A 27,183-nucleotide genomic window follows, 5' to 3' on the forward strand; every position below is an offset into this window, starting at 1 on the left:
GTTCCTCTTACCGAGGGGAATCAATTCAGTTTGACTTGCTATACCTCCATAAAAGGTGCTTTCCAAGAATAGACAATGGGCTGAAGGATTCAAAGGTATCTTCTATTACAGACACTAAATTCTATTTTCACTTAGTAATTTTCACTGATAAGACAGATGTATTGCATGTGGCCGCAGAAAGGCATTTTGGAGAGCAGAAAATCTGGGACTTGCCTAGTCATTCCTGGCCATCAAAACACACAGGACAGAAAAATCACATACAACCACCTTTGGGCAGAGTGGGACACAGGACAACCAAAGGGAAGACTGGTGATTGTTCTGCAGCTTGCCCATGACCCCTGGTCTTGGGTTTCTTGCATTCATAAGGCTCTGTTAGAATAGCTGAGACACTCCTGTGGGCCATGCCAACATTCATGGAAATGTTTTGCAAGGCAACGCTGTAAATGCTGAGCTTATCCCCTGAGCTGCAAACTGCAAGTATTTCTCACCAGCAGGTAACAGCTAGTACAGCTGCTGTTCCAAGGAAGAACTGTCTTTCTTGGATCTCTTCCCCTTTTATGTCCATAGTCCACATGGTCCTCAAAGCTACACCCCACCTGCTTCTTCTCGTGGTGGGAAAGGTAGTGTTCAGGCATTACAGGGGTTTGCAGCAATAGAAGTCCCTGGCTGTTAACTCCATACACTTCTAGGGGTTAATTAAAGCACTGCTTGAAATAATATGAAGGCTTTCCACTGAAAGAACTGATCAGACACAGAAGCAATGTGAGTGCCTGTGAAAGAAAACAGAATTAGCAATGGCAACAGGGGAACATGAGTGAGAAAGAAGCACTGAAGAGACAGACGTCTGCAAGCCCCTTGTTTATTCCCCACAATAATGCAGGACTCAGACAGGGACACTTTTGGGGGCACTGGGCTCATGAAAGCCACTCTTTCCCATGTGGCTGCATCCTGTTTGATGCCAAGAGCAGCAGCAGCGTGGAAGTGGGAAAAAGCGAGGACAACCCCAGCAGCCTTAGGACAGCAGCAGAGCACTCGCAAAGTAAGAGACATGAAGTAGATAAGCGTTGTAAATTCACACCTTCGCTTAGTGGGCATTAACTTCCCAGTGTGGAAAAGCCCTACAGAAAAGGAAAAAACCATAAGAGGACCAAAAGAGGAGATCGCATTTCTAATTCACTATCTAGCCTTTTATTACTGTGCCCAAATGCTTTGACACAGACGAAGATCCATGTAATCAACAGTAACAGTGTACACAATTGTCCATGTCTGCAGAGCGTATGGCAAGCACAGCAAACAAAACAGGATCAACAGTACCATTTAGCATCTGCAACTTATACCCAGGCTAACAGCAAGGCAGAAATTTGACTGCCTGAAAAGTCCATACATAAACAGAAGAAAAGCACAGACAACAGTATGCCAATAAGTGCCAAGTATAGGATGATAGTATTTTCCTTACTGTTCTTAGCAGTGAAAAATACTTGGAAAATAAAAGGTCAGACAATGAGAGGCCTCAAAGATAGCCATTCGATTGGCCAGACAAAAGAGAAACACTACACCAAAGAAAGGGGAAGGGACCAAACAAGAGCACAAGAAAAGTGCCAAAATATATATTTGCCAAAATTTCATTCTGTGTCTACAAAAGGTATATTTTGATACCCTGAGACAAGAGGAAAACTGTTTTAAAAAAACAAGAAAAAGCACCCCCAGCCTGAATACAGCATCATGAGAAGAGGCACCATTTCAATCATAACATTTTAAAGAAAGTTGAATGCAACAATATTTGCTTACAGTCTGTTTTCACATGAAATCTTAAAGTCATCAGAAACAGCTTTTTATTAGTTATACTAAGCAATCTGTTCCCACTATGACTAGTTAAAAGAAGCAGCTGGAAGACAACTGGGATACATTTGTCAGTGCTTCTACAATGCAAATAATCTCACCTCCAGAAACAAACACAAATGGAACCTTCACATTTTGGTCAGAAGTTCATATGTTAGAAAAACAGCTTGGGGTAACTTCAACAACACTGCAGAGCCCCAGCCCTCCGCTCTGCAACTCCTCACTTCTTTCTTCTAAATTTGTCTTCTGAAAAGGTTTATAACAATGACTTTCAGGTTTGCACAGCACACCAGACTTAACGTCACACATCAAGGAAAACGTCAACAACTTCCTTCCCAGTACTGCAGACAGGTACAAATAAAGTCATCACGTGCAGTGGAGGACATCTTAACATACAAAAAGGTGCTCTCTTCCCAAACAGAGGCAGGCTTTGAGGTTGGCAGGAAGACTAAGGAGGTGCAATAGAAGGGTGGGACACTACGTGGTCCCAGACACACAACTTTCAGTATATGCAACATCTATGTAAGAAGCTTAACCACCATAACACAGAGTTTCCAAATACTGCCTTTAGGAGATCACAAGATCCCTTGCCAACTTTACCACCTGACAATCTGTAATCAGCTGTCAAACAGACTAGTAACTCCACAGTTCTCAAAAAAAATTTTAACATGACTTTGAGGTAGCAGTATTAAGAATTGACTGTTCATGCACAAGAAAAAGCCTGCCAGTACTGCAAAGAATGGAATTAATGCACAGTTTAGGTTAACTTTCAAATTAACTGTAAACATTCAAAACTGAAGTGCAGACAATCCTAGTTTGGAATACCAAGTCCCTACATGTACACACGCTCTACCTGTACACACACCTGCACAAACTTGTGCATAATGCAGCTCAGAGACCAGCTCAGCATTAAAAAAAAAAAGCATTCAGGCTGCCAAGACAAGCACCTTTCAAGATATGGGATGCCAGAACAGCATGGCTCGTTGATTTTATCTTCAGGCTTTGATCCCTTCCTGAACACGTATACACGACAATGCAAGCAGTACACAATCACACACTCCCAGCCTCACCCAGTGTAGCATGCAGATGGTGTTCCATCTAATGGGCTAGTCAATGGCTTGCCTTCCTCTTTGTTCTCATACTTTCACAGTGCATTTCCACTTAATCTTATTCTGAAAATACATTTGCTCTTGGAAACTTCGTTCATGCTCCACACTAAACTATGTCTGTGAAGTACTAATATGACCAGCTTTTCCACTACAGACCTTTGAAATGACTATAAAGCAAACATAATTCAAAACACAGATTCCATTGACTTGAATCACATCTGTCGGCATGCAATACTTTCATCAGACAAAAGCTAACAAGACACTCAAACTGAGAAAGATGCAATGAACACCACCAGTGATAAAACATGGTTTCATTGAGGGTCCAGGGCTACTCAGGACACTGAATGGCAGGGAGAAGAAACTCCTCAGGACAGCATTAGTCAGCTGAGCTTCTGCGTGAGACCTCTCCTTCTCCTCTAGCATTTATTGCCAGGACTTTTTCTCTTCCCCAACACCGCCTTCAAGTTCTGGCACACTCAACTTGTCCAATTTCAGTTTGCTCCAACTACACAGACATTCAGCATCAGCACCACAAAGCGCTCCACCACACTTGCCATTTCAGTGTCCTGTCCCAGCTCACCCCAGAACAAAACAAGGTACAAGCAAGTCAGGGAGCACATGGTAGCTCTTCTGTAGCACTGCAAACATGCACCAAACCAGATGCTGCTGGCTAGAAAAGAAACAGTAACTGGGATTTCCTAAGCTCTAGTTGATCTAGAATGAAAGTAAGAGAAATGCAGTGTTTCAGAAGATAACTTGGTCAAATTGGAAAGGATTTTTAAAAGGAAAATAAGCCCTCCAAATACAAGAACCAAATTCTGTCATATATTCCTTCTCCCAAAGATGGTAATTTTTTGTTGAAAGCCTTTCATGTACCAAGATTTTTTTCATGTGAAAATACCATCCATACCTTCCCACCCCCAATCCAAAAGTACTTGGTCTATATTGCTGAAAAGCTTTTGGCTGCAGCAGATAGCCATTATGGAAAATTTCAGCTGGAGTTGCTGATGTCTAGTACGTGTATGAGTAACTCAACTTGGCATCTTCCCACTATGAATAGGGTCTAGCAAACTTCACAACACGCAGAGCTACCATGTCCCACCTATATTGTCCCCAGGCAGACAGAAGATACTTGAATACCTGAAAGGAACAAGAAGCCTCTGCCATAAAGAGCATCATGGCTTTTCAGAGCCTTTTAAAAGCTTTTTATTACATGGCATGATATGCCTAAAATTATGATGTTGGGTTCACAAAAATCCAGCATTAAAAGGTCTAGTCCTTGAATATCAAGCAATTGCTATATCTAGCATAAAGCATTTGTCAGGATGTATTAAAAGGAATTATAATAGCAAATGTTATTAGAAACTAGCCATCAATTTTCTCAGAACTGAGACTTTGTATGGAGTACAAGTTCACTGTACTTGTAACAAGTAAGCATAATACCCTGCAAAAGGAATTACACGAAAGAGTAATTTACATATTTACATATACTACATTAAGTGTCCTAAACAACTCTGAAGCTCAAGAGAAAAAAGCAAAGATAAAAGGGCTAAAATATCAACCATTTTTAGATTTCAAAACAAACCTAAAATACAAATCACCAGTGGGCTTTTTAAAGGCTACATTGTCCTTAAAGCTTAACATAGCATTACTACTGTTAAGCAAGGAAAAAAAAAATTTTTCCTCCTTATTTCCCCATAAGATTCAATTTTGAGTTCTCAGACAATTTAACATGTCAACACCAGTTAAGTCAGAAAGTTTCTGAGAACACTATCTGTATTATGCAATATTTATACTTCACAAAGTTTTGCAAATTTAAGAGACATTTTACTGAAACAGATTTTAAAGATACTATATACACAGACTCTTTCTTCATACTTGTCATACTCCTGCTTAACTTTCCATTTACATATTAAATTCAAAGCTTGTAAGTGACAACTCATTTCCAAGGAAACTTGACTACATGGTCACTGAAAGTTTTTGCTAAGAAAACATTATTTATAGAGAGACACTGTATTAAACAGAACAGACTTTAAGGTAAATGAAGAAAAATAACATACAAGTGGATAATACATATTTGGTAATTTAAGTTTTGCCTAAGTCACCTTATAGACCTGTCCTTTACAAGGAGATAGAGAGGCATTTTTAAGTGAGCAAAAGAAACAAACTGTACCTGAGATAGCTGCCAAAATAAGCAACAATGTTTGGATGTTTACAGTCTTTCATCATAATGATTTCCTGCTGCACAACAGCAAAATCTTCTCCTGAAAAGCATAAAAATGAATATTTTCATTGGCCTGGCTCATACTCACATCTCAACTAGACTTCCAGCACATGTTTATAAAATAAACATTTTGAGTAATTAAAACTAATTAGGTGCCAGTTTCACAGACATATAAAGCAGATGTAAATATTTATTAGCAAGGGCCTAAGAATATAGTTACTTATTGCTAAGAAGTTTCATTCTGTGCCAGATGGACCTCACATCTGCTATCTGACAGCTCTTATGATATTGGCCATAGCTCTTTCTAAAGTCTTTATCTTCCCGGAGACCCTGCTGTGTCCATCTGCATATGTCCTGCCAATATCCCAGGTTCTTAAAAACATGACAAAACTTTGCTATTTTTGGCCACATAACCAACACCCATTAGATCATCTTCCTGAGAAAAAACATTCAATAGTACACTACTGCTGCAACTTTTCAGTAAACTCGGTAAGCACATAAATTTATGGACTGTGCCTAACGTATGTCCACATAAAACACTAACATAGATGCGGCATTTATCTGAGTCTTACCATTTGGTACCTCGGTTGTCCCTGTCTTTCTACAAAACATTCTTACCAGATGTGTACACTGAGAAAATCATGTATGCAATTGAAAACCCAACGGAAACATTTCTGTTTTGGGGCTGTTGTGCAGGAGATTTGTGGGTAAGTTAAAGAGGGAATGCAAGAAAGATACCAAATGTAAGAGAATGCCAGTAAAAGATATTTGACAGCCTTTTTAATTTTTTTTTTTTTTTTTTTTTTTTTTCCAGAAATACATGTCAAACGCTCTTTTGCCGTTCAGTATCTTACACTGGGGGTCCTCTGAAATTTCCTAAGTCATAAGGGCAAATTATAGCTAGTCTGGTATATTATTTCTAAAGTTCTTCTGAAGTTCGTTTAGTTACTATACGCGGTTCACAAAAACCAACTCATTCTTACTAACCTCAAGGACTTCATAGGTGAAACAAGCCCTGAAGGCCTAAAATAACCATTTAACTTCATGACTAACTTAAGAGACTCTTTAAGCAAGTTGAAAAAACAGGAAAATTCAAAGTATGTCAAAATTCTCCTTTTAGTGTACTGCTGTAGCACACTTCAGCATAACCCAAAAGAGCTTTTAAGCCAGAAGCCAAAGCTATTGTCTAAGAAGTTGAATATAGACGCTAAGCTCATATTTATCAATTGCTGCAACTCAAAATCACTTCTCAAATATGGCTGTTAATAAATTTCAAATGTAACAACAAATTCCACCAGAACTGGCCAAGCTGTTACCTAAGAAAATGTTTTAAGTTTCTCCCAATACATCAACGTACTGGTGACCTATCCATTTGGTTCTTTTTAACCAGAAATCCAATATTCACGTGTATTTTATTTAACTGATAGCAAATTTCAAACCACAAGCTGCAAGTTAACATCACAACAGACTGTCTACTATCCATGGTGTATTGCTGATGGCTTGCTGTAACCTGGCTAGACCTTTAAACATACAAACCCTGAAACGCAAACAAGAAATTATTTTCATATATGGACAAGTATCTCCATGAAAGGACACAATTCCTCCAGTACTTCACCAGTGTTTTCATTGCATCCAAAATAGTTAAGTAACACGAGCTTTAGAGTAAGTGCCTAAACATTATTAACCATTATTCTTCACACTGTCACCAATTCTGCAAAACTCGCAAAGAAAGCCAGTGCCATGGTTCTGGAACTCGGACACGGCCCGTCTGAAGCTGCGTCAAGCCTCTACAGCAACTGGAATTGACAACTACAGAAAAAAACTGAGCTTGCTGAGCAAACACAGGGTAGCTAAAGCGCATTCTCTGTACACCACTCAGGTATTCAAAGGCTGCCAAAAATATCTGATTTAACTGCAAGATGCCAGCTGTTATCCCCATCAGCACAGCATGAAGGCAAGTTACCCCAGCTGCAGTGCTTCCCATCTCAGATCACACACACAGCACGATTCTCCAAGTCCTGCTCAGCACAACCCATACAACACACTCTTCAACCAAGTCACTTCATACTTTTGAAAGCGGTAGTCAGCTAAGTAAGAAGTTGTTTTGTTTTAAAGGTTGACATCATCTGAGTCTGCTGAGTCCTATGGTTCTTTCCACACTACACAAGTCTCCTTCCCTGTTTTATCTTTGCCATTCCTGAGAGAGACACAGCACAGCTGCTTGGCTTAGCTCGACTGGTAACCCACATCACGCACAGCCAAGTACTCCAGCAATGGGAACTGTCATAAAAAGCCAAAGCAGCAGAACTAGACAACATAATCTGAGACCACGACTTTCAGTGTGAATAAAAGAAGTGTGATGAGCACACACTTTTGGAACTACATAGTAACATACTGTCCTAAATTTTTAAATGTGCATGCATTATATAAGCACAGCATTTCTAATCGCTTCCAAAACTGTAAGAGGAAAAAAAGAAAGAAGCTAGTAACTTCTTTCTCTTCTTGCCCGCATAGACCTTAAGGATCAAACCAGGCAGTAGTTAAAATATTACACACCACCCCCACAACATTAAACCTTGAAATGGAACACCAACTGTTACAAGTTAATCAAAAAGTCTGGACATTTTACTTCCCAGATTACCACACTCTTGTTCAACAAGCCTAACCATATTAATAAAAGAGCATTTGCAGGCTGATAACCGATCTGTAAGGCGTATGTACTTTGTGAAATCAGAACATAACTACAGTTCAAGCATAAATCTAGCATACAATGAAGTCCTAATCAAAGTCTCCAAGAGAATTTCAGGAAATGCACTCAATTTGTAGATACCAGCGTTCACCTGTTTCACCCTTCCTTCTTTGTCTTTCTCCCTCTATGCTTTTTCCAGGTCAGGAGTTCTCTGCCTTGCTGTCTTCCTCATTCCTTTTGTACTATACAGGGGTTTTTATCACATGGGTTGAAAACATAGTACTTAGGACAAAACCCACAACTCTCACTGAAATTTCAGTCAGCTTTCCTTTAACTGTTTTCCAGTTATGTTTTTTTCCTCTCCCATCATGCTTGTCATTCTTGTTATTTCCTAGAACAGTGTATTTTGTCCTACACTAAACAGCAACAATTATCCCTTCTTTCAATGAGCGGACTCAAATGATTTTTGCATAATTGTATCTTAAGCATGAAAATATTTAGTTTCTGTAGCCTATTCCAGTTAAGAAACACTTACCTGGTTCTAGTTTTATTACTTTAATTGCTGCTAGCTCACCAGTGTTGACATTTCGAGCCTATGAACAACAAAAAAAAGAAGAATATTTAGAGCAGAACACAGCAACTAGCTCTACATTCTCAACTCAATGTTCTCTGACAACACGGAGTAAAACAACAACTGAGATACACAAAGTTCTTAAACAGTGAAACTACTTGTTGGGGCTTGGGGGTTTTTTTTAAGCAAAAACAGCCTCAGGAGGAGCCAATAAATATACAAGATGTTTTAATTTATGTTTCCTGCAAGGTTATAATTTTTTTTTCCAAATACACCATGCATTTATTTTTTATTGGGCTTAGAGCATATAGTTTCATTAGATAAGCATCATTATTGAGTTCCATTATATCCAAAACACTCAAACCACTTATTTAAAATAATCCACATCTGTGCTTACTGACAGTGAACCAAACTCACATGCTCTTCTCCAGTACGCGTTTGTAGGAAGAACTCTTCCAACAAAACTTCTCATCCTGGATTTATTTTCTAGCAATAAAGCAAGCTATCTCAAAAAAATATCCCACTAGGCAGCTAATTTGTACTGTGATCTGAAGCTTTAAGTATGTTCAGGAAACTCTACGCTGCCACACAACAGTCCTAAATTATGCAAGTCCTTGACCATGCTGTACTTCCATATTAAAATCCATAAACAAACCGACCACTGAGATATAGACTGCAATGCAGTTAACAGCATACACAGATCTCACAGCAGACAAGCAGGGCCCAGGAAGCATAGAGGGCCGTACCCTGCAGCGTATGTGACTGCTTCCAAGACTCCCACAAGAGCGATGCAAAGCTTCCTGCTCATTTCACTATGTGCCCCTTGGTCCTTACTCTCCGCCACCGACAGCATCCTCCCCTTGCTGCAAGGGTGTGAAAAAAACACAAGCCAGTAAACAAAAGAGTTTGAAAGCATTCCCCTCATATACACAGCAGCTCTGTGGCCAACTTCAGCAGCAGCTACTCAGCAACTTAACTGCATTTTGTACAGGGCTCTGTCATGCAAAGTCTACATTCTACAGAGCAACCAAGGAAGCTAAATTTTTATAAAGCCATTAAGAAGCAACACAAATTATGGTAATAATGACTTCTCTTCTAGAACTGTTGCATTTGACTACTAACTGAAAACTGAGGAGCCATTTGCCCAGTGCTTTCAGGATACCTCAGTGGCCCCGCACCCAGCTATGGATGGGGAGAGGGCAGCAAAGCTGCTCCCCAGCATCAAAGCAGTAGTTCCTGAAGGATGCTCAGCTACAGCTTCTCCTCTCCCCAGGGGAGTCTTGGTACCCAGAGCTGCACTGTGCTGGACCACCACTGCACTGAATGCCATGCCCACTCTACCCCCTACACAGGGCACAGAAGGCAAGACCAGTCCTGCTTTTGCTTTTTCACCCCGTCCATTTTCAAATCAAAAAAGGCCAGAATCACAGAATTCAATGATGCAGATAGGTTCCACAACCAGCTCTTAAGTTGCTATGTTAAGAATCAATACCTTAGAGTATTTGGTGAGTCTCCTGGCCAGTCAATAAAATTTGTGAGGCCTAGAGCTCCTAAAGTGACTTAAATGAGACCATTAGCTACAGTAGCCCAGGTGCTGGTTGTGGAACCACAAGTGGAAGGAAAAAAACCCTAAGACTATAAAAAATAGTCAGCAATAGTCTGGAAATAAATGCAGCGTATATTTCTGTGTTTAGAGATCTACCCAGGTCATTCCTAGTACAGCCGATCTCAAACCTCTCACTATTCCTTGGTGTGGCAATGCTCTTCTGCAACGCTGGGAGGGAATACTGGCATGTGCAAATCATTTGCTAGGCCAATGGTTATGAATAGATCCTGAGACCAGTGGAAATCCTATAAAAGTAAAGGAGTAGTCAAAACTTGATAGACTGTGAGAAAAACAGTTAAAAAAATAAATTTTCTATGGCAGCCTTCCCTTTAAGTCATTATTTGCTCACCCCACCAATGGCAGCAGTGTCTCCACTCATCACTGTATGGTAGAAAAAAGACACTAAAAACATTAATAGCAAGAATAGGAGTTCCCTTTATCTGTCCCAGAGAATGAAGGCAACACATGAGAAAGTGGCACCACTGAAGCATGAGCTAGGATTTTTATTCTTTATTTCTTTTTCCAACACATTCTTTTCATAGCGAGAAACAAACACAGAGGCAAGATGTTCATGAATCAAAGGTCAGCATTTTTTAACTTCCAAGATTAACAAGAAAAATTACTGAAGCTTTAACGAAGACCTGAGACTATCAGGGAGTCTTGTTTATACTTAAAGACCTGTTTTGGGGCAACTTGGGCTACTAAGGTAATCAATGAGATACAACTGTAGTGGACACAATTGAGGACATCCTGAAGTTATGCATCCTGCCTGCTGCTGGGACGTGCAAGCCAAGCTGGAAAAATTTCACAGGCTTCAGGGACACTGCTAGTCTAACAAAAAACATTTGGTTTTCTTTTCTTTATTTTTCACAATACTGTGTCCAGCTGCCAGGAATTTGTTTCTCTGACTATGGCTCCATAGGTCACTACGCTCTGCACAGTGCTATGGCTACTAAAGCAAGATAGAAGGCGGGTAGGGGCTAGTGACAATTTTGGAACAAATCTGATTAAAACATATGAGGATACTCATCACAAAGTCTTATGTGATGGTGACGCCAAAAAACATCAATAGTAGACAGACAAATCTATAGATACATCTGGAGCAGGACGTGCAAAAACCCAGCCAAAGGAATAAAGTCCAAGCAGCAGGCAGCCTTGCCAAACCTGCGCTCTCCACATCTCATGGCTGATTCAGCCCCCTCCCATCACAAAGGGATTTCTTCTTCAATGTCATGTTCTCAAAAGAACTGTTCAAAATCGTGGGCAGGAAAGAACATTGTGTCTTTTCACCTTCAGCTTAGGCACTGCTTCCTTTCTTCAACACCAGCAGTGGTAGGACTCTTGGGCCAGCTGGTCATTCTCTGGACAAGTATCTGCCTGGGCTCATGAAAGCCAGAAAGGAGGAACAAAACCTGATTTAATGCAGGTCACCAATGCCTTCAGGAACAGCAGGCTACCAACTGCTTAAGGGCATAAATTGTTACTTAAGAACACGACTTGAAGTTGATTATCTGAATAAGTTATCACTTTGCATCCTATTCCATTTGGGTTATTAGCATCGAAGGTGGTGTAAGAATATGAATTGCCTTTGTTAATCTGAGTATATAAAAAAAGAGATTATTCTGATTGTAGTGACACGAGGGTTCCTTGCAAGCGATGAAGATTAGGTACCCCGACAGGTTTTACAAGATCTCAAACATCTCTGAAATCATCAGTTAGAAACAATTCCTTGCCTAAGCTCACATGAATGAGAGACTGAGAAAGACTGAAGTACCATATGCTTTTCAACACGTGTTGGAGCTGGCTCTAACTCTTAATTTGAGGGTGCTTGCATGCATACCATATAATAGCTCAGTATGTTGAGGATACTGCCTTATGCTTTCATTTAGCATAATCACACCAAAGTTGCCAATTACTTATGGGTTTTTAGAGTGGAGCATCAATAAAGAATAGCTGGCTGCAGAACAATTTCAAATGAGTATTTTTGAGTCGGCAAACGCAACCGAAAATTTCAGAGGCTCATGTAAAAAAAAAAAAACCCACACTTTGATTTTTTTTGTTTCCACTTGCATCTCAAGTGCTGGAACTCCCAGCCTTTGTGATGAGGTTAACAGCAATAGCTAAGAGTTCTTTCTCCCATCCCTGCTTCCACGATCAGGAGCCTGCAACTAATTCCTTCAAATGCAGATTGCACTATGTCAATGGGAATGCATTACACAGGTCTTCCAGAAGCAATGATCAGCCTACAATGCCTGCATTTACACACAATCACTTTACTAAATGTACACAGCATTTATACAATGTCTGTTCTGGAAAAACCATATAAAGATCCTCACTCTACCAGCAGCTAAAACAACAATACTTTTCCAGAGATCTAGATGGCCATATCTGGGGAGGAGTTAAAAAAAAAATAAAAAAATCCACCAACCACTAAGTCAAGCTGGAGAAGCACTACCTAATTAAACAGGAAATAATTACTAGTGCCTCTGTGACAACAGCAGAATATCAGATCAAAATGTTATACAAAAAACTGCCACCCACTAGAAGTAAAAGCTAGAAAAATCCAGGTTTTGCTGTTATTGTGTTATACAAAAATTCCTTAACCAAAATGACTCAGAACTGGAAAGATCTTATTATTCTGAAATACAGAAGGGAAGAGCAATGCAGCAGGGCTCTACTTGGATGGTCTCTATTTGGGAAAGATCAGCCAAGCAAAAGACATGCATGGTGTGTGTCTGTAAAGAAAAGGAGGGGAAAGAAGAAAAGGAGGAGGAAGGCTAGTATTTAGCACTGCCCCTAATATATGCCGCAACAGTAGAATCATAAGGAGAATTCTGTGCAGCTGAACCAGGATAGACATAAGATCCAAGGACGTAAATCTCTTGCCAAGTTTATATTTGTCCTTCAAATGATAACTGGTAATATAAAGCGTATAATGCTGCAACAAAAACCAGGCCAAAAAGCGAAGTCTAAGACAGTAACAACAGGTGCTTCTGTTTTTGACTACTTCCTACGTGAATTGTTGAACAAAATGTAGATAAGCAATTTCTAAACAAGTTGCTACTTCACGGGATAACTGGTCCCAGGGCAGAGACAGGCTTCCTGACCAGGATTAGCTCTGCTTTCAGGAAAACGCACCTGAACAGCTTCCCAACCCCCTTGTTTCCAGCCCTACAGCCCTTCTCTTCAGCCTCTCTCAAACACACACGACTCCCCCAGGAGCTGATTCAACTCTCCAAGTCAGCAGAAACCCACCTGCCTCCCTTTTTTGGGTTAGTTTTCTGCCAGGTTAGCTAACCACACCGGCCCAGGCATCGCACTGAGCATGGGAGCTAACGCAAAGTAAGTGGCAAGACAGCCAGGAGCAGGGTAGGAAATCGCCCCTCTTGGGCAACAGTGAGCTGTCACATCAGTTCAGCCCATCCTACAAAGTCACAGATGTAATTAACAGGAATTGAACTACTAAGAATTATGCCAAAAATAATTAGGTTCCACATTCTGGTAGGAGGCGTGATACCAAAACACAACAGCTACAATTTTAGGAAGCAATGCTTTGATAAAGGTGACGTTAAACAAAAAGATCTGAAAGTAAGGCAAACAAAAATCCCTACGCAAGGCATGGATTCTTGGTTAAGGAAACTACAGTTACAGAAACTAAGCCTTGTAGTACACACTTAGCACACTAAAAAAGGGATGGCAAAACACCCACCCCTCTCTGCCCACTCTCTGTCTGCCTAACAAGCTTCAAAAGACAATTAAAGCTGAAAGAGAGCCTTCAAAACAGACATTTATTCCTAGCAAAGTCAAAAGGAGCTTCAACAGCTGTAACGTCAATCAAGAAGAAAGGAAGACTAACATGCCTATCAAAAAGCACACAACTAAAAGGCACAGTCTCAATATTTCAGAAGCAGCAAAGCTGTAGAGGAATTGATGCCTTACTGGATCACACCAGGAAAGAGGAGAAAGGGCATGCATGTGGAGAGAAGAGATTTGTGTGTAGGACTCTGCAAAATGGGAGTTCATCAAAATTCAGGTTCATCTGTTCTGGACACATTATCTTCCAGCAACACACATGAGCCCTACCAGAAAACACAGATTCCAAAACACAGTGGAGAGCAGAAAGCCGTAAGTCACCAGGTATTCCCCAGAGATACCCACAGAATCCAAGTGTTTTAGCGTGAAGCAGTTGAGCTGGTAGATACATGACTTCCCCCACCAAAACCAACTCCCATGCCAAAGGGCTGGGGCACAGAAAATCAGGCTTTTTCTTTTTTTAAAATGAGGCCTCAAGCACAGCGCACCCTACCAAGTTCTGTGTCTTCATTTGTCAACTGGCTGAAGCCATAAGTGACAAGGAACTGAAATAAGGCAGAAATGGTATAACAGGTACCTTTGCAGGAACAATAATCTCACTAATCATCACAACTATTTAAATTTCAGTAAAGGGGAAAGTAAAAGAAGGGCCTTTCTTTTAGTAAAATGCTGAAAATCTTCAGAAGGGTCCACCTTGAAATGGTGAATGACCTGTCAGATGGCAAATGAAGTTCAACCTTTATTAAACCAAAACAATTATTTTTTTCCCCAAGATATGCTGTGATATAAACTAATTGTATGAACAAAAGGAACGGACCTACAATCACCTCAGAAGATACTTCAAATCTATGTGCAGTTACTACCAAAACCAAAGGTATTAGGATGGGGCCAAACAGGAAAATTATAGCATTATTATTAACATGATCTCTGTCAGAATACCATGTGCAGCAATTCTAACCCAACCCCCAAAAGAATGGCATACATTACAGCGGGCCTGGGACCAGGGACAATTAGAATGGCAATTTCGTACTAAGAGACAGAAAAGTCTTTCTAAATGAGACATGGAGTAAACACAGAGCAAACAAAAATTAAGCACCACATCATTTAACTCTAGCAATATCTCTCGAAACTGAGCAGGACAGGACTGTGCCTCTTTCACAACCAAAAAAATTAACTCTTCTTTCACACTTTGCTGACCATCCTACGCAATTAAATTCTTTGCAACAGTGAAATACAGAAACACAAAAGACAGAAATGACTTGTACAACAGCATAACTATTTTTCACCCTTTCTAGCAGGTGTCATTTTGGACAAGAATATTTGACAGAAACTGAAGGTGAATTTCAAGAACTTTTCTGACATGTAACTGTAATCAGAAAAGCAATTTTGCTATCAGTCTCTAAACTAAACTTTAGATGATGATAAATTACTTGACAAATAAGTTTACTGAGACATAGAAAACAAAACCACCCAAATGAAAATGTGATATGCAACACTCAAGAATACTCAAATTTCAAAAAAACCCCACTATTAGCAGATTGTCTGTCTGTGTTTTGTTACAGATACATCAACCATTTGACAAAGTAGTAACTTGATTTCACCATTAACTTTAGCAGTCTTGAGAGGAGACATCTCCGGACAACTTAAACTTCTCATAAGAACTTTGCAATATTAATGTTTTAGCTATCTATTGTGGCAATATAACTTCACTGAAAAAAATTTTTAAAACCCAAACATCATCTCTCTTTCAGACTCTCACTGAAAACAGTGTTACTTCCAGTGTTTATGGCCCTGGCATACATTAAGAACATACATCAGTAATCCAGATAACACTTCATCTCCTACAATCAAACTTGCACTGGTGCTAGTTAGAGGAGACACATTATTGTTGACTGCGCATATTTGATAGAGAGCTAATGCCATCAACAAGTTACCCATTAACCTTCTTGCGATGAATTTGTTATCGTCTTCTCCAAGGCCTCTTTGAAAGCTGAACTTGGGTTGGAGGGCAGATAATTATAAAATATTGGTTCAAGCCAAAAATCCATACTTCCAGTGCGCTAGCACGTTTCCAGGTACCAGCTAAACAGGAGGACTCATAGCAGCAGGATTGTATCAGTCTGACCCCATATCCTTGCTCCCTTCAAGTCTCCATAGTTCAGTCCGCACCAAGGGCTCTTACTTCAAATTCTAAGATGTCCAGAGTAGAGACTCTGCCTTTTTTTTAATATATATACATATAAAATTTATTTTTTTAAACAAATCAAACATTTAATCCATGTCCTGTTGTACCTCAGTTCAACTAAAATGGAGCAAGAAAGTACATGCCAGTCTGCTCTGCTTTCAGCTCCTCAACACTTCGCCAGGAAAGCAGGTTAAAGAAAGGTCAGCATTTAGCAAGAATGTCAACATAACAAGACTGTCATCTTATTAAGGCAGTAATCCCTACCTACTGCAGCAGAAACACCTCCCTACATGGCTGTCCCTGCTAAGGTAGTGGGGGGGGGGATGATCTGCAATTTACAAAGAACAGTTTGAAGCTGCCCAAGTACATCCAGTGCTTGGATCCACTCTGCTGAAATCCCCCCCACTGATGAGCACCACCATCACACGGCTAATCTCAGCTTCACACAATTATTTCATCAACCACAGAGTTCACCTACAGACCACAGGATGAAGCAAATGAAAGAGGCTTTATGAAACCCCTCACAAATTTAAGATAAAGCCCTAGTAAGGTCACATGTGGATGACTCTTATGACTATATTACTTCCTCTCTGCCACATTAAAAGTGACCAGCTTTCATTATTATTCTGGGGCTACTTTGTGCTCCACTTTGAAGGTGCCTTGGGCAAGACCTTGCCTCAAAATGAAACAGACAATAATCCATCCAGGAGAAAAGCACATCTCATTTTCCCTACGCTGTCCACATCAGAAAGCACTTGCCTCTCTCTCATCTAGAAGAAATAAATAATTATAATACCAGCCTAGTATATCCTGGTCCTGATATATCACCTTCTATCTCAGCTGTCCCAGGCAGATTGTAAACATAAACAAATCCACTCAAACAAAGCCTCAAACAAAAAAAGTCACAAGCAGTGCCAAACACTGGCCACTTACAGAGCACCAACCGAAGGTTACTGCAATGTAGGTATGCTAATCATCTAGAAAACCTTGACAAACCCAACGAAACTTAACAGGTTTCAGATGCATATGGAATTGCAACAGTAAATATTCACTCCATGGTTAGAGGTAATGTCCTTAAAATTAAACTGTAAACACAGATGACTTGGCTAATTCATATCCATCAAAATCATGTACAGAGCACTGAAAAAAATCTGATTGATAAGGTATCACAGAGTCAACAGGCCAGTTAAAAAGTGCAACAGAAACAGAGCTGAGCACATCAAGATTCACAGAAAAACAGTTCGCAGAAAAACAAAAAAACAGAGCATAAGGAAAGTAGACTTGGATAATTAAAACATCAGCATAGTACACAAATACTCAAAGAAAGCTAGTAAGGTGCGGAAACAACACAAAAACCCCTTTTAATTAAACAATTAATAAAGCAGGGAATTAGCACACTAAGAGTGAGTAACAAGAGGATTTAGGTCCTGAAACTTTCATAACATTCAAGTGAGCTGAGATTAAACCAAAATTGCCCCAACCCAAACAAGACTTCATTCTAGCTGCATTCACTTAAGAGTCAAATGCAACATCAGCGCCAATTCTGTGCACCTCAAGTTGTGGAATGGCTTTAAATGTTTCCCTACAATCCTGCCTACCAACGCAAGTTTTCTTAAACACACATGCCCACCCGGTGATGACAAAAACAGACCAGAAGACACCTGGAAAGCACACAGTTAAAGTGATGCTTCCAACTGGCTGCACATGACAAACTTCAGTTCGCCCCTCTGCTCTGTCACCAAACAGGAGCAGATAACAACCACTGTCATCCTACCTGAGGGAGAGGCTGCCGCATCCCATCAGGCAAGAGTTCAGCTAGATAAACAAATAACAACATAAGCTGCAGAGCAGAGAAAAAAGTCAAAGTAGGCTATAAAGCCCCCAAAGCCAAACTTATGTTCAGCTACTGTTGCTTTAGCTTTGCTTCTCCTCCGTTTCTGAATTTATGATAGGCTCATGAAAGACTCTCATCCTAAACGACACTTTTCCCGACTCCCCAGTTCGCCCTCCGACTGGTCAGCCTCACGTTTTACAGAGACGCAAGCACAAAACACTAGTATTTCCATCCAAAACAGCGACGGGAGCAGCAGCCGGGATCAACCGCCCTGCTCACCTTCAAGCACACGATTTAAAGCGACATCGGAGCTGGAAACGAGCGAGCGTGCGCTTCCCGCACCCTCACAGCCCTCGGCTCGGTCTGGAGGAGAGCCGAGCCCCAGGCTCCGCCCGTGAAACAGACGCCCGAGCTGGCACCCAGCAGTAGCAAGAACCGGCTCCCGGCGGGCTCCCGGGCCGCAGGAAGCCGGCAGAACGCCGCGGCCCCCAAGCACCAGAGGCGGCCCCCTGGGGTCGCCCCCTCGCATGGGCCGGCCAAGCGGGAGACGCGGCTGGGCCTGCAAGTAGGGAGAGGCGCGGGGGGCAGGGCCCCTCCGCGGGGGAGCCGGGGGCGGCCAGGCCGGGCGCCCACCCGCCCCCACCAGCACTGGGGCCGGTGCGACGGGGCAGGCCCCGCTAAAGGGGGGGACGGGGGACGACCTCGCCGCCCGCGACGGCGGGAGCCCCCTCAGGGCCGGGAAGGGGGGGGGGGGTCGCTTGGTAACAGAAGCCCCCCTCAGATTTTGGAGAAGGAAACCGACTCGGCTGCGTGGCAACGGAACCCACACCGGGACGACGACAACAGCCCTCTGCTACCTAGACCGCGGTACCGCATCTACCTTGTAGACGTCGCCGTAGGTGCCGCTGCCGATGCGCTGGATGAGCTCGAAGTCCTCCTGGGGGTTGCGCCGGGACAGGTCGCACACCCGCCCGCCGCCGCTCATGGTGCCAAGGCAAGGCCCCGCTCGGCCGCGGCCCCCCAGGCCGGGGAGAAGTGGGAGAGGGAACCCGACACCGGAGCTCTCACCGCCGCCCCCCAGCCCCCTCCGGCAACATGGCGCCGCGCCTCAGCTCCGCGCAGGCGCAAGGTACGCCGCCCCGCCCCGCTCCTCCGCGGCGGCCCTTGCGCCTGCGCGGGCCGGCACCAGGCGGGGCGACCTTTCCTGCGCATGCTCCCGCCGCGCTGCGGCCAGCCGCTCCGCTCCAGGCGACGTCCGGCGGGCGGACGCGGCGGGTCCCGCCCGGCTCCCCCCGCCCCCCCCTCCCCGGTTCGCTGCCCCGCCCCGCCCCCCGGCTGAGGGTGGGCGTGTGAGGAGCGCTCCGCCCTCGGCACCTCGCTCCGCTTCCGCCTCCGCCGGCAGCGCGCCGGGGCCACGCCTGAGCCCGGGTGCGCCGCGGCTGCTGCTGGCACCGACCACCGGTACGACACCGACCCGCGGCGGCACCGGCAGCGCTCGCGAGGGCGGCCGCCGCTGCCGCTCCGCCGCTTCCCCCGCCCCGGGCTGCGCCCGGCCGGTCTTCGCCACGCGCGCCGGGCTGTGGCGGCCCCGCTGCTACCTGGGCATCGACTCCCGCCTCGACGGCCTCGTCCGCAGGGGGGAGCGGCGCTGCCGGCTCGGGGACCCGCCGGGTTCAGCCCCTATGCGTGCAGCCGTGGACCCAAAAAGCCAGCCCCGTGCCCGTTCACCGGGATCCCCGCCCCCCCCCCCCCCCCCCCCCCGGGAAAGACAGCACCCGAGCATGCAGCCGGCACCCCCCAGAGCCAGCACGGGAACCGCAGTCCATCCCCGGAGCCCACGTATGCAGCTGAGGATCCGCAAATTGACCGGCCCCAGTGCATGCAGCTGGGGACCCCTGCAGCACCCAGGGGACCCTCCTACACTGCCCCCGTGCACAGAACTGGGAACCCGCTGGGGTCCCAGCATTGCCCAGTTGCCCACAGTCTCCAGTGCTAACTCCTGTGGGAGCTCTTGGGGCCCTTGCCAGCTCTTGTGGGGTATCTGTCCTTCCCCAGCGGGGCATGGGAACCACACGTTATGGATGTGCCCGCATCTGCACCATGCTGTGCACCCACCGGTCCCCTGCACCGTGGGCACAGCATCTGTGCATACCTGTCCAATGAACCCTGGCTGGGCAACGTCTTCCCCTCACCTGCAGGACCGCTTCACCTTATTTTGTGACTTTTTGGAGTGTTGTGCATGGCCCCACATGATAAAGTGTGCACCGCCTTTCCTCTTACACCAGCACTGCTAATCCCACTTCCACTCCCGTCTTGCACGTGAGTTTCCAGCGTGGTGGTGTAGGCATGTGGGTTCTTGCCTCTATCCCTGGCCCCCACCCCCTCTATGCAGGAAACAAGTGCCAGACAACTGTGGGAAGGCCTCTCCCCAGATGTGTAACCCCTGGAGCATGGCTCTGCGGCGTGTGGCTCCTAGGGCACCTCTTGGGCTCTGTAAGGGTGAACCAGGCATGGCTTTTCCCACCACGCTCCTGCTGCCAGAGACTGATGGGTGAAATAAGAAGAGTGGGTCAAGGGGGGACTTTGGGCACAAAGATGCACCATCTGCTCGTCACCCCTGCTAGCCTTGCCAAGGATGTTGCCATGGGGGACCCTTCTCTCCACTGAGAAGGTGCATGGCCCCATTTCAATGTGTGATTATCAGAGCAGAGAAGCAGCTGAGGGGGTTGAGCTCTGGCAGGTGTAGCAGTGATGGCTGTGAAATTGCATAATGTCTGTTGGTGCATTTGTCCCTCCAGCTGCCCTGGGCCATGCAATTCTGTCCTTGGCTTTGTTTTTATGACTTTTGCTCTCACAAGTAAAATGGTCTCAAACCTGCCAGAATCAGATTCAGGCCACTGTGATTTTTCCTGGCATGTGACCAAGGTTTTTGGGGCACGCTGTGCTGCTTTCTGCTGAGGAAGAGCCAGGACAGGCGGCGGGCATAGATTAGCTGGATGGGGCTGCCACAGATGCTCCAAGAGCTGATCCAAGGGGACTGGACTCCGGGACAAGTTCTGAGTAGCAGCAGCTCTGAATGAGTTATGGAAGGAAACGCCAGGGAGTTTGAGCTCTGTCCGGAAAGGCTAATGGACATCCTGTTGCGGAGCACCAATAACCTCGTCACCTGCCTGCTCTTGCCTCTCAGTCTTCATTTTTATCTCATTAGAGGGGAAATGGGTTATAGTTTTTCCCATGTTACGTCCTTGACAAGTTCTGCTTGGGTGGAAATGGTTATGAATGAAGCAAGCAGGGTTATTTTTCTCCTTAAATCCTGCTTTCTATCCATGGCAGCTGCCTGCGCTTCCCCCGTTCCTGTAAAAACACCCATGGGTTTCTCTGGGAGTCTCTGTGTCCCTTCTCCTTGCCAAGAGAGATGGAGCTGAGAGATGTGCCCTCCGCTGCCTTCAAACACAGGTCAAATGGGTGTTGGGCATCATTTGCTTCCCTAAGCTTTGGGGTGACTTCTGCTTTTTCTTTTCCCTCCTATTCCTTAGATGTGGCTATGGTAGGACAGTCAAGCCATATGCTGCAGGGAGGCAGACTGGGCTTCTCTTCAGCACTGTTCAGAAATGTCAAACAAATTAGATAAAACTGCATTTGGGTGTTAAACGTTTTTGTGACAGTTCAGCCAATGCTCCTGCTTTAAGAGTTCTTCTGGTGATGGTGGGGGATTTGCTGTGACATTTGACTTCTGTGCCTCCAGGGATCACAAGCCCCAGCTGTAGTCGGTGGCACCCCACAGCCACAGAAAATACCTTGCTGAGGCTGGATGCCTTGTTATTTCCAGCTGCATTCACAATCCATCTATTCTGCTGCTGCTGCTTACATCCAAAATGCCACTTAGTGCTCTACAGCCCTAAATACTGGCCACTGCTTGAAGCGGGAGCACTGGCTCCTCAGCCGGCATGTGTTGGCAGGCTCCACCTGGGTGACACCAATGCAGTTTGCCGTGGTTGGAGACCTCTTCCCACCCCTCCGTCATCTTTCCATTGCAGATGAAAGGGTGAGGCGCTGCGTCTGACAGTGCTGTGGAGGGAAGGTATGGCCTGGGGCCAGCCTGTCCCTTTCACTTATGGGACTGGAGCCACGGTGAGACGGAGGGTGTCCTTACAGGGGCCACAGAGCACCTGCTTGAGCCTGGTGAGATCAGACATGGAGGCAGGCAAGTGCTTTCTGGAATGCTGAAGTCTGCCTTGGTCAGGGGAATAGCTGCAGTTTGTGTCAGTCCCAGGGCAGGTTGATAGTGGTTGTAAGCTGTGCCCCAAAGAAAGCGTATGAAGGAAAGTTTAAATTTAGAGGGCCCAGTTTGCTCCAGATGTGAGAGGCCCATGTACACAAGTCCCATCCTAGTATACTCCTGTTGCAGTCACTCCTGATGTCCAGGGAGAAGAGCTAAGCCTCAGACTTTTAGGGATGACTCTAAGAGCATAAAAAGCAGCAGTACAGCCTGGACATTTTTCCCCTCTCCCTAAACATGAAGCTTTTATGTTGTGCTTCGCAGAAAAAAGAAGATAAATCTTTCCAGCATGACATTGACAGTCTGAAGACTTGGCTTCTTCAGTGGTCTCTTCCTCTTTAACACCTCCCCAGAGCAGCTGTCCATCCCCTGGTCCCTCCTGACAGCAGCCAGCATCTCTTGGGTACCACTTCCTTGCAGTATCTGACATTGACTCCCATCTGTTCTGGTATGCCTTTCACTGGTTGCTCCCTGTTCAGCTGAGCAAGTCTACCTCCGCCCTGCCAAGCACCCAGCACCCTGGCTCAAGGAGGGGCTTCCACACAGCATGAGAGCCTTTGCGCTGCATTCCTAGTTTATCTGTAAGCAGCTGCACACCCTGAGACTGCCTGTTAAAGCAGCCACCTCTGCGGTGTCACGCTGAGGAGCAAGGTGCCAGTGACGGCTCCTGCCAGTATTTGCTCTGTGAAGAATCCAGAAGGCAAAAATGCCTTTTGTCATGGTTTCAGCCCAGCCAGCAACAAAGCACCAGGCAGCCATTCACTCGCTCCTCCCGCCGTGGTGGGATGGGGAGGAGAAAATCTAATGAAAAGCTCGTGGGTTGAGACAAGGACAGGGAGGGATCACTCACCACTTATGGTCACAGGCAAAAGACAGGCTCAACTTGGGGAAGAAACAAAATCAATTTAATTTACTACCAATCAAATCAAAGGATATTAGGAAGTAAAACCAAACCTGAGAACAGCTTCCCCTCAGCCCTCCCGCCTTACCGCCTCAACTCCACTCCCGGTTCTCTCCACCCCCTCCCCACCAGCAGCACAGGGGAACGGGGAATGGCCTTGGGGTCCGCTCATCCCACCTTGGCTCTGCTGCTCTTTCCTCCTCAGGGGTAGGACTCCTCACTCTTCCCCTGCTCCAGCGTGGGGTCCCTCCCATGGGAGAGAGTTCTTCACGAACTGCTCCAGCGTGGGTCCTTCCCGCGGGCTGCAGTCCTTCAGGCACAGACTGCTCCAGCACGGGCTTTCCCACGGAGTCCTGGCCATTTTGGGCAGCCTCCGCTACCCCGCTCCCCTCCACGGGCTGGGGGGGACAGCCTGCCGCCTCACCGTGGCGGGGGCATCCCCTCCTCCGGCACACCTCCTCCCCTCCTCCTTCCCTGACCTCAGTATCCGCAGAGGGGTTCCTCTCACGTCCCACTCCCCCAACTCACCACAGGTTCACCTTCTTGATTAGGTTCTCCCAGAGGCGCTACCGCCGTCACTGAGGGGCTCGGCCTGGGCCAGCGGTGGGTCCGGCTCTGAGCCGGGGGAGCTTCGAGCAGCTTCTCATAAGGAGCCAACACTGCAGTCCCTCCCCTGCTACCAAACCCCCGCCACACAACACCAAAACATCTTTTTTCAGGGAAACGGTGCCCCAGGGCAGCGATGGCTGCAGGGGTGAGGTAGGGCACGTCTCCATGGTGTTTGCCAGACGGTGACCCTTTGGGTATACCGATCGGTGGTGCAGCATGCAGCAGCTGGAATCCAGCGAGACCCCTGCACTGCTTTTTCCTTCCCCTCTCCACACCTTGGAAAAAAATTAAAGCTTGCATGAGGTCCAGCCCACCTTCCCCCTCCTTCCCTCTTCCCTGCAAGTTCCATGGTTCAGCCAACACTGCCACTGGCCAGCACAGGCTGCTTGGGAGAAGTTGGTGATAGCCAGTTCCCAGCAGGCAGGGTTCCTGCCCGCGATTTTGCATTAGCCCGTTTCTCCTGCTGCAGTGCAGGCCTTTTCTGGGAAGGTTCTGTCTTTGCCAGGAGAGGCACAAGTATAGCATGAGAGGAAAAACACTGATTGCTTTGCCTTTGCTCAGCAGCCCAGTATTACGCATTTCCTCATGCTTCTACATGTCTGTGTGGAAATACTCATCTGTGTCTTTCAGAGAGAAACAGTATCCTTTTGGAAGGGGCAAGGAAGAAGTCAGGCTCCCATGTAATAGATGATGTTTTATGAGTGCTGCTGGCCCTCTGTGGTCTTGGGAGGATCCAGGACATGGGCGCTGGTACTGGGAGAAGCTGGGCAGAGCTGATTACTCAGAGGAGAAAGGGTGGGCAGGAGCTGAGCAGATGGTAAAAGGATGGGGAGGAGGACAGCAGGTGACAAGGACTAGCTGCGGGAAAGGGGGGTAATTCCCAGCACTGGGAGGGGAGACTGGTGCTGGTTACCTGGTATGGGAACGCCTCATCTTCCTCTCTAGCAGGCATCGTTCAGAGATGCACTGCTATCAAGTACCACTTTTCCTAGCTGGTATATTTGCATAACATCCGCTTCAACCTGATGAAGATGATCCACCAAGACGAATGGCATTTGTGCCGTAAGTGTTCAGCATGGCCCACTCCTCCCTGGTGAGGCCCGTGGCTCCTGCTCTCCCTTTCACGTGAAAAATGCAACAATGAGACACTAGTTTGCAGAGGAGGGGGCTGAGGAGGCAGGATCCCACCAGGCCCCCAACCATCAGCAATTTCACCCTCATTTTTACTTGCAGGCCAGCATGCTCGGTCCAGGAAAGCGTGAACACCACACACAAGGGTTTTTAAGCTTGTTGAATGTAACCTGCTCTTTGCCACCTTTCACAGGCAGATCACCTCCCCCCTTGCCTCTCCAGGGGTCTGCAGACACCAGCTTGAAAACCTGCATGTCCAGCAGGAGATGTAGCAGAAGCTGACGACAGAAGCCAATGACAGAAGCCCTGTGCTAAACAATTATGGCAGAGCCTGTCTGCATGGAAACTCCCTGGCATTTAGGAACTGGAGCATTTCTATCCCTCCAGGTTACTTTAAATTTAAACTCTAGAAGGAAATAAGAGAACAAAGAGAGTATCACAGTGTGTCTGTATAAAACCATGTTGCACCCACATCCTGAAGGTCATATGGCTGCAGCCATATGATTATATGGTTCATATGATAGTGGGAAGTTTATAGCACATCTACAAAACCACTAGTTTGTAGCAGCCTTGCTACAGTACCACTTTCTACTTAAGAGGTACTCACTGGCAGATCTGGGATTACACCTACTGTGGGTCTGCCTGGCACAGGGCAGCTGCACTCCTGGCTATTTCTAGGTGTCCCTCCACTTCCTCCTGCAGTGGAAGGCTTGTCCACAGTAACCCCCGCTCTTAATTTCTTGGGTTTGGTGCAAACAGACTTGAGAAAGATCACGGCGCGTGGCTGCAGATGTTCTCTGCGAGTGCATCATGGCAGCAGTCAGCTTCTTCTGGGAGGAAAGCCTCACCCAGCGCATTGCAGGTCTGCTGTTCCTGGGGACAGGTAATGAGTCGTTCTAGCATGCTAATTACAGATGAAGGCTTCACCAGTTTTCACTTGGGTAGGCAGCGTGTGCTGCCAGTGAGTGGAGCATGCCTTCCCTTCTGATCTCCAGTTACTGTGCCGTGCTTGAAGCGAGTCGCTTACTCATACAAGTGGAATAACCAATAATTAGAAACAAAAAAACCTGTGAAAAATGCTCTAGGCCTCATGCAGCAGCAGGAAAGGACCACAGGGCTAAAACACCTGCTCCCTCGTCTTTACATATATAGCGATCTCTCTCTTCTCCAGAATGGAATGGTCCCTTGCTGCAGTGGCAGTCCTTGATGGTGGACTAAATATTTCTTTTAACACTGAAGTAGGAAAGAGGAATACTTTAAAAAAAAAGTCTTAGTCATAACATTAGAGGTTGTTTAGAGGGGAAGGAAAGTAAAATCCATGAACATGAATCCAGCATGAGTTTGAACCATCCAAACTCAGGAGGCTAAGCACACCACCTTCTCTTGTGCCAGAGGAAATACTTTGATTTGAGAGGCTGTAACGCTACATTTTTTTTAATACACCTGGAAAGCACAGGCCTGAGGAAAGGCTCATTGTGCATAGCTAATTTAGCTGCTTAATGAAAAACACACACAGCCTAATGAAGAGTGACCGAACAGAAACCCTAGGCTGGGAGAAGTGTGTCGGCAGAGAGCTGGGGAGTGATTTAGCCTGAACGGTTCCCCTGCAGAGCTATGTGGAGGGCCACCTGTGGAGGTAGATTACCTGTTCAATAACCTCCAGATCGGATATACACGCAGCGCATGCAGAACAATTTCCCCTGGCTGCTCTGAGGAGTGCAGCAGGCTCTGCTCCGGCAGAGGGGATTCATCATCACGCCAGCTTGCACAATGTAATTGCGTCCCGTGGGTCAGATCTGATCACAGAGGCTTTGGCTACCTTGCTCTATTTGAAGGGCAGGCATGACTGAAGTCACCGAGGAGACTCTCTTATTCTTAAAAGTAGCAACCAAGAAGTTTGCTGGATGCAATTCATAACCACAGAGCTATGGCTTAACCTTGCATAACTGGGTAATACAGGAAAACTTTATGAATGCTGGTAATTATTACCTGTGTGCTACCCAAGATAACTTATACCAATAAAGCTGGGTGCAACTTATTTGAGTAGTAAGGCCTAACTTTTATTTTGTTATTCATGCTATGCTACATCTCAAAATAGCAGTATGATTATTTCATTTACAGGAACATTTTGCATTGTATCTCTGTGCACTTATGCAGCCAGCATATCATATGACCTAAACCACCTCCCCACATTCATCTCTAATCTTCCCAGTGATGTAGAATATGGATACAGCTGGTCTGTATTTTGTGCTTGGTGCAGTCTGGGATTTACAGTAGCAGCTGCGTGCCTTTGCACAGCTTACCCGTTTGTTAGCAGGGGCAACATTATGCAGCCTCCGTACAACTGCCCACCTGCCACTAACACCCTTCAGTGATGGCTGAACAGTATTTTT

The 27,183-nt window shown here is 45.5% G+C and overlaps 2 protein-coding genes across 12 annotated transcripts in view; one reads left to right on the top strand and one right to left on the bottom strand.

Annotated features, from left to right (window-relative positions):
- Positions 1-18,997, bottom strand: part of MAP4K3 (mitogen-activated protein kinase kinase kinase kinase 3) — an 86,259-nt gene extending 67,262 nt beyond the window's left edge. For 3 of the 11 annotated variants that reach the window (XR_011328521.1, XR_011328522.1, XM_069805281.1), the window contains exons 1-3: positions 18,751-18,995; positions 8,397-8,454; positions 5,122-5,212 (exon numbers count right to left, since the gene is read on the bottom strand). Coding sequence is in view for 7 of the 11 variants with exons in the window: in XM_069805281.1 (XP_069661382.1) it covers positions 5,122-5,212; positions 8,397-8,454; positions 18,751-18,855 (254 nt within the window). In the remaining 4 variants the exon portion in view is untranslated. Of the gene's footprint in view, positions 1-5,121; positions 5,213-8,396; positions 8,455-18,750 lie in introns of those variants that run through there. The other 8 variants (XM_069805276.1, XM_069805275.1, XM_069805274.1 and 5 more) reach the window with 5 other exon arrangements.
- On the top strand, positions 18,966-27,165 carry TMEM178A (transmembrane protein 178A). The gene is given in 7 exon segments (XM_069804557.1): positions 18,966-19,219; positions 19,273-19,498; positions 22,393-22,399; positions 24,605-24,721; positions 25,550-25,568; positions 25,570-25,673; positions 26,912-27,165. Coding segments are annotated over 7 exon segments (981 nt in total).
- Positions 27,166-27,183: the final 18 nt, after the last annotated feature.

This window comes from Haliaeetus albicilla, chromosome 17 (assembly GCF_947461875.1).
Source record: "Haliaeetus albicilla chromosome 17, bHalAlb1.1, whole genome shotgun sequence".
Lineage (NCBI taxonomy): Eukaryota > Metazoa > Chordata > Aves > Accipitriformes > Accipitridae > Haliaeetus > Haliaeetus albicilla.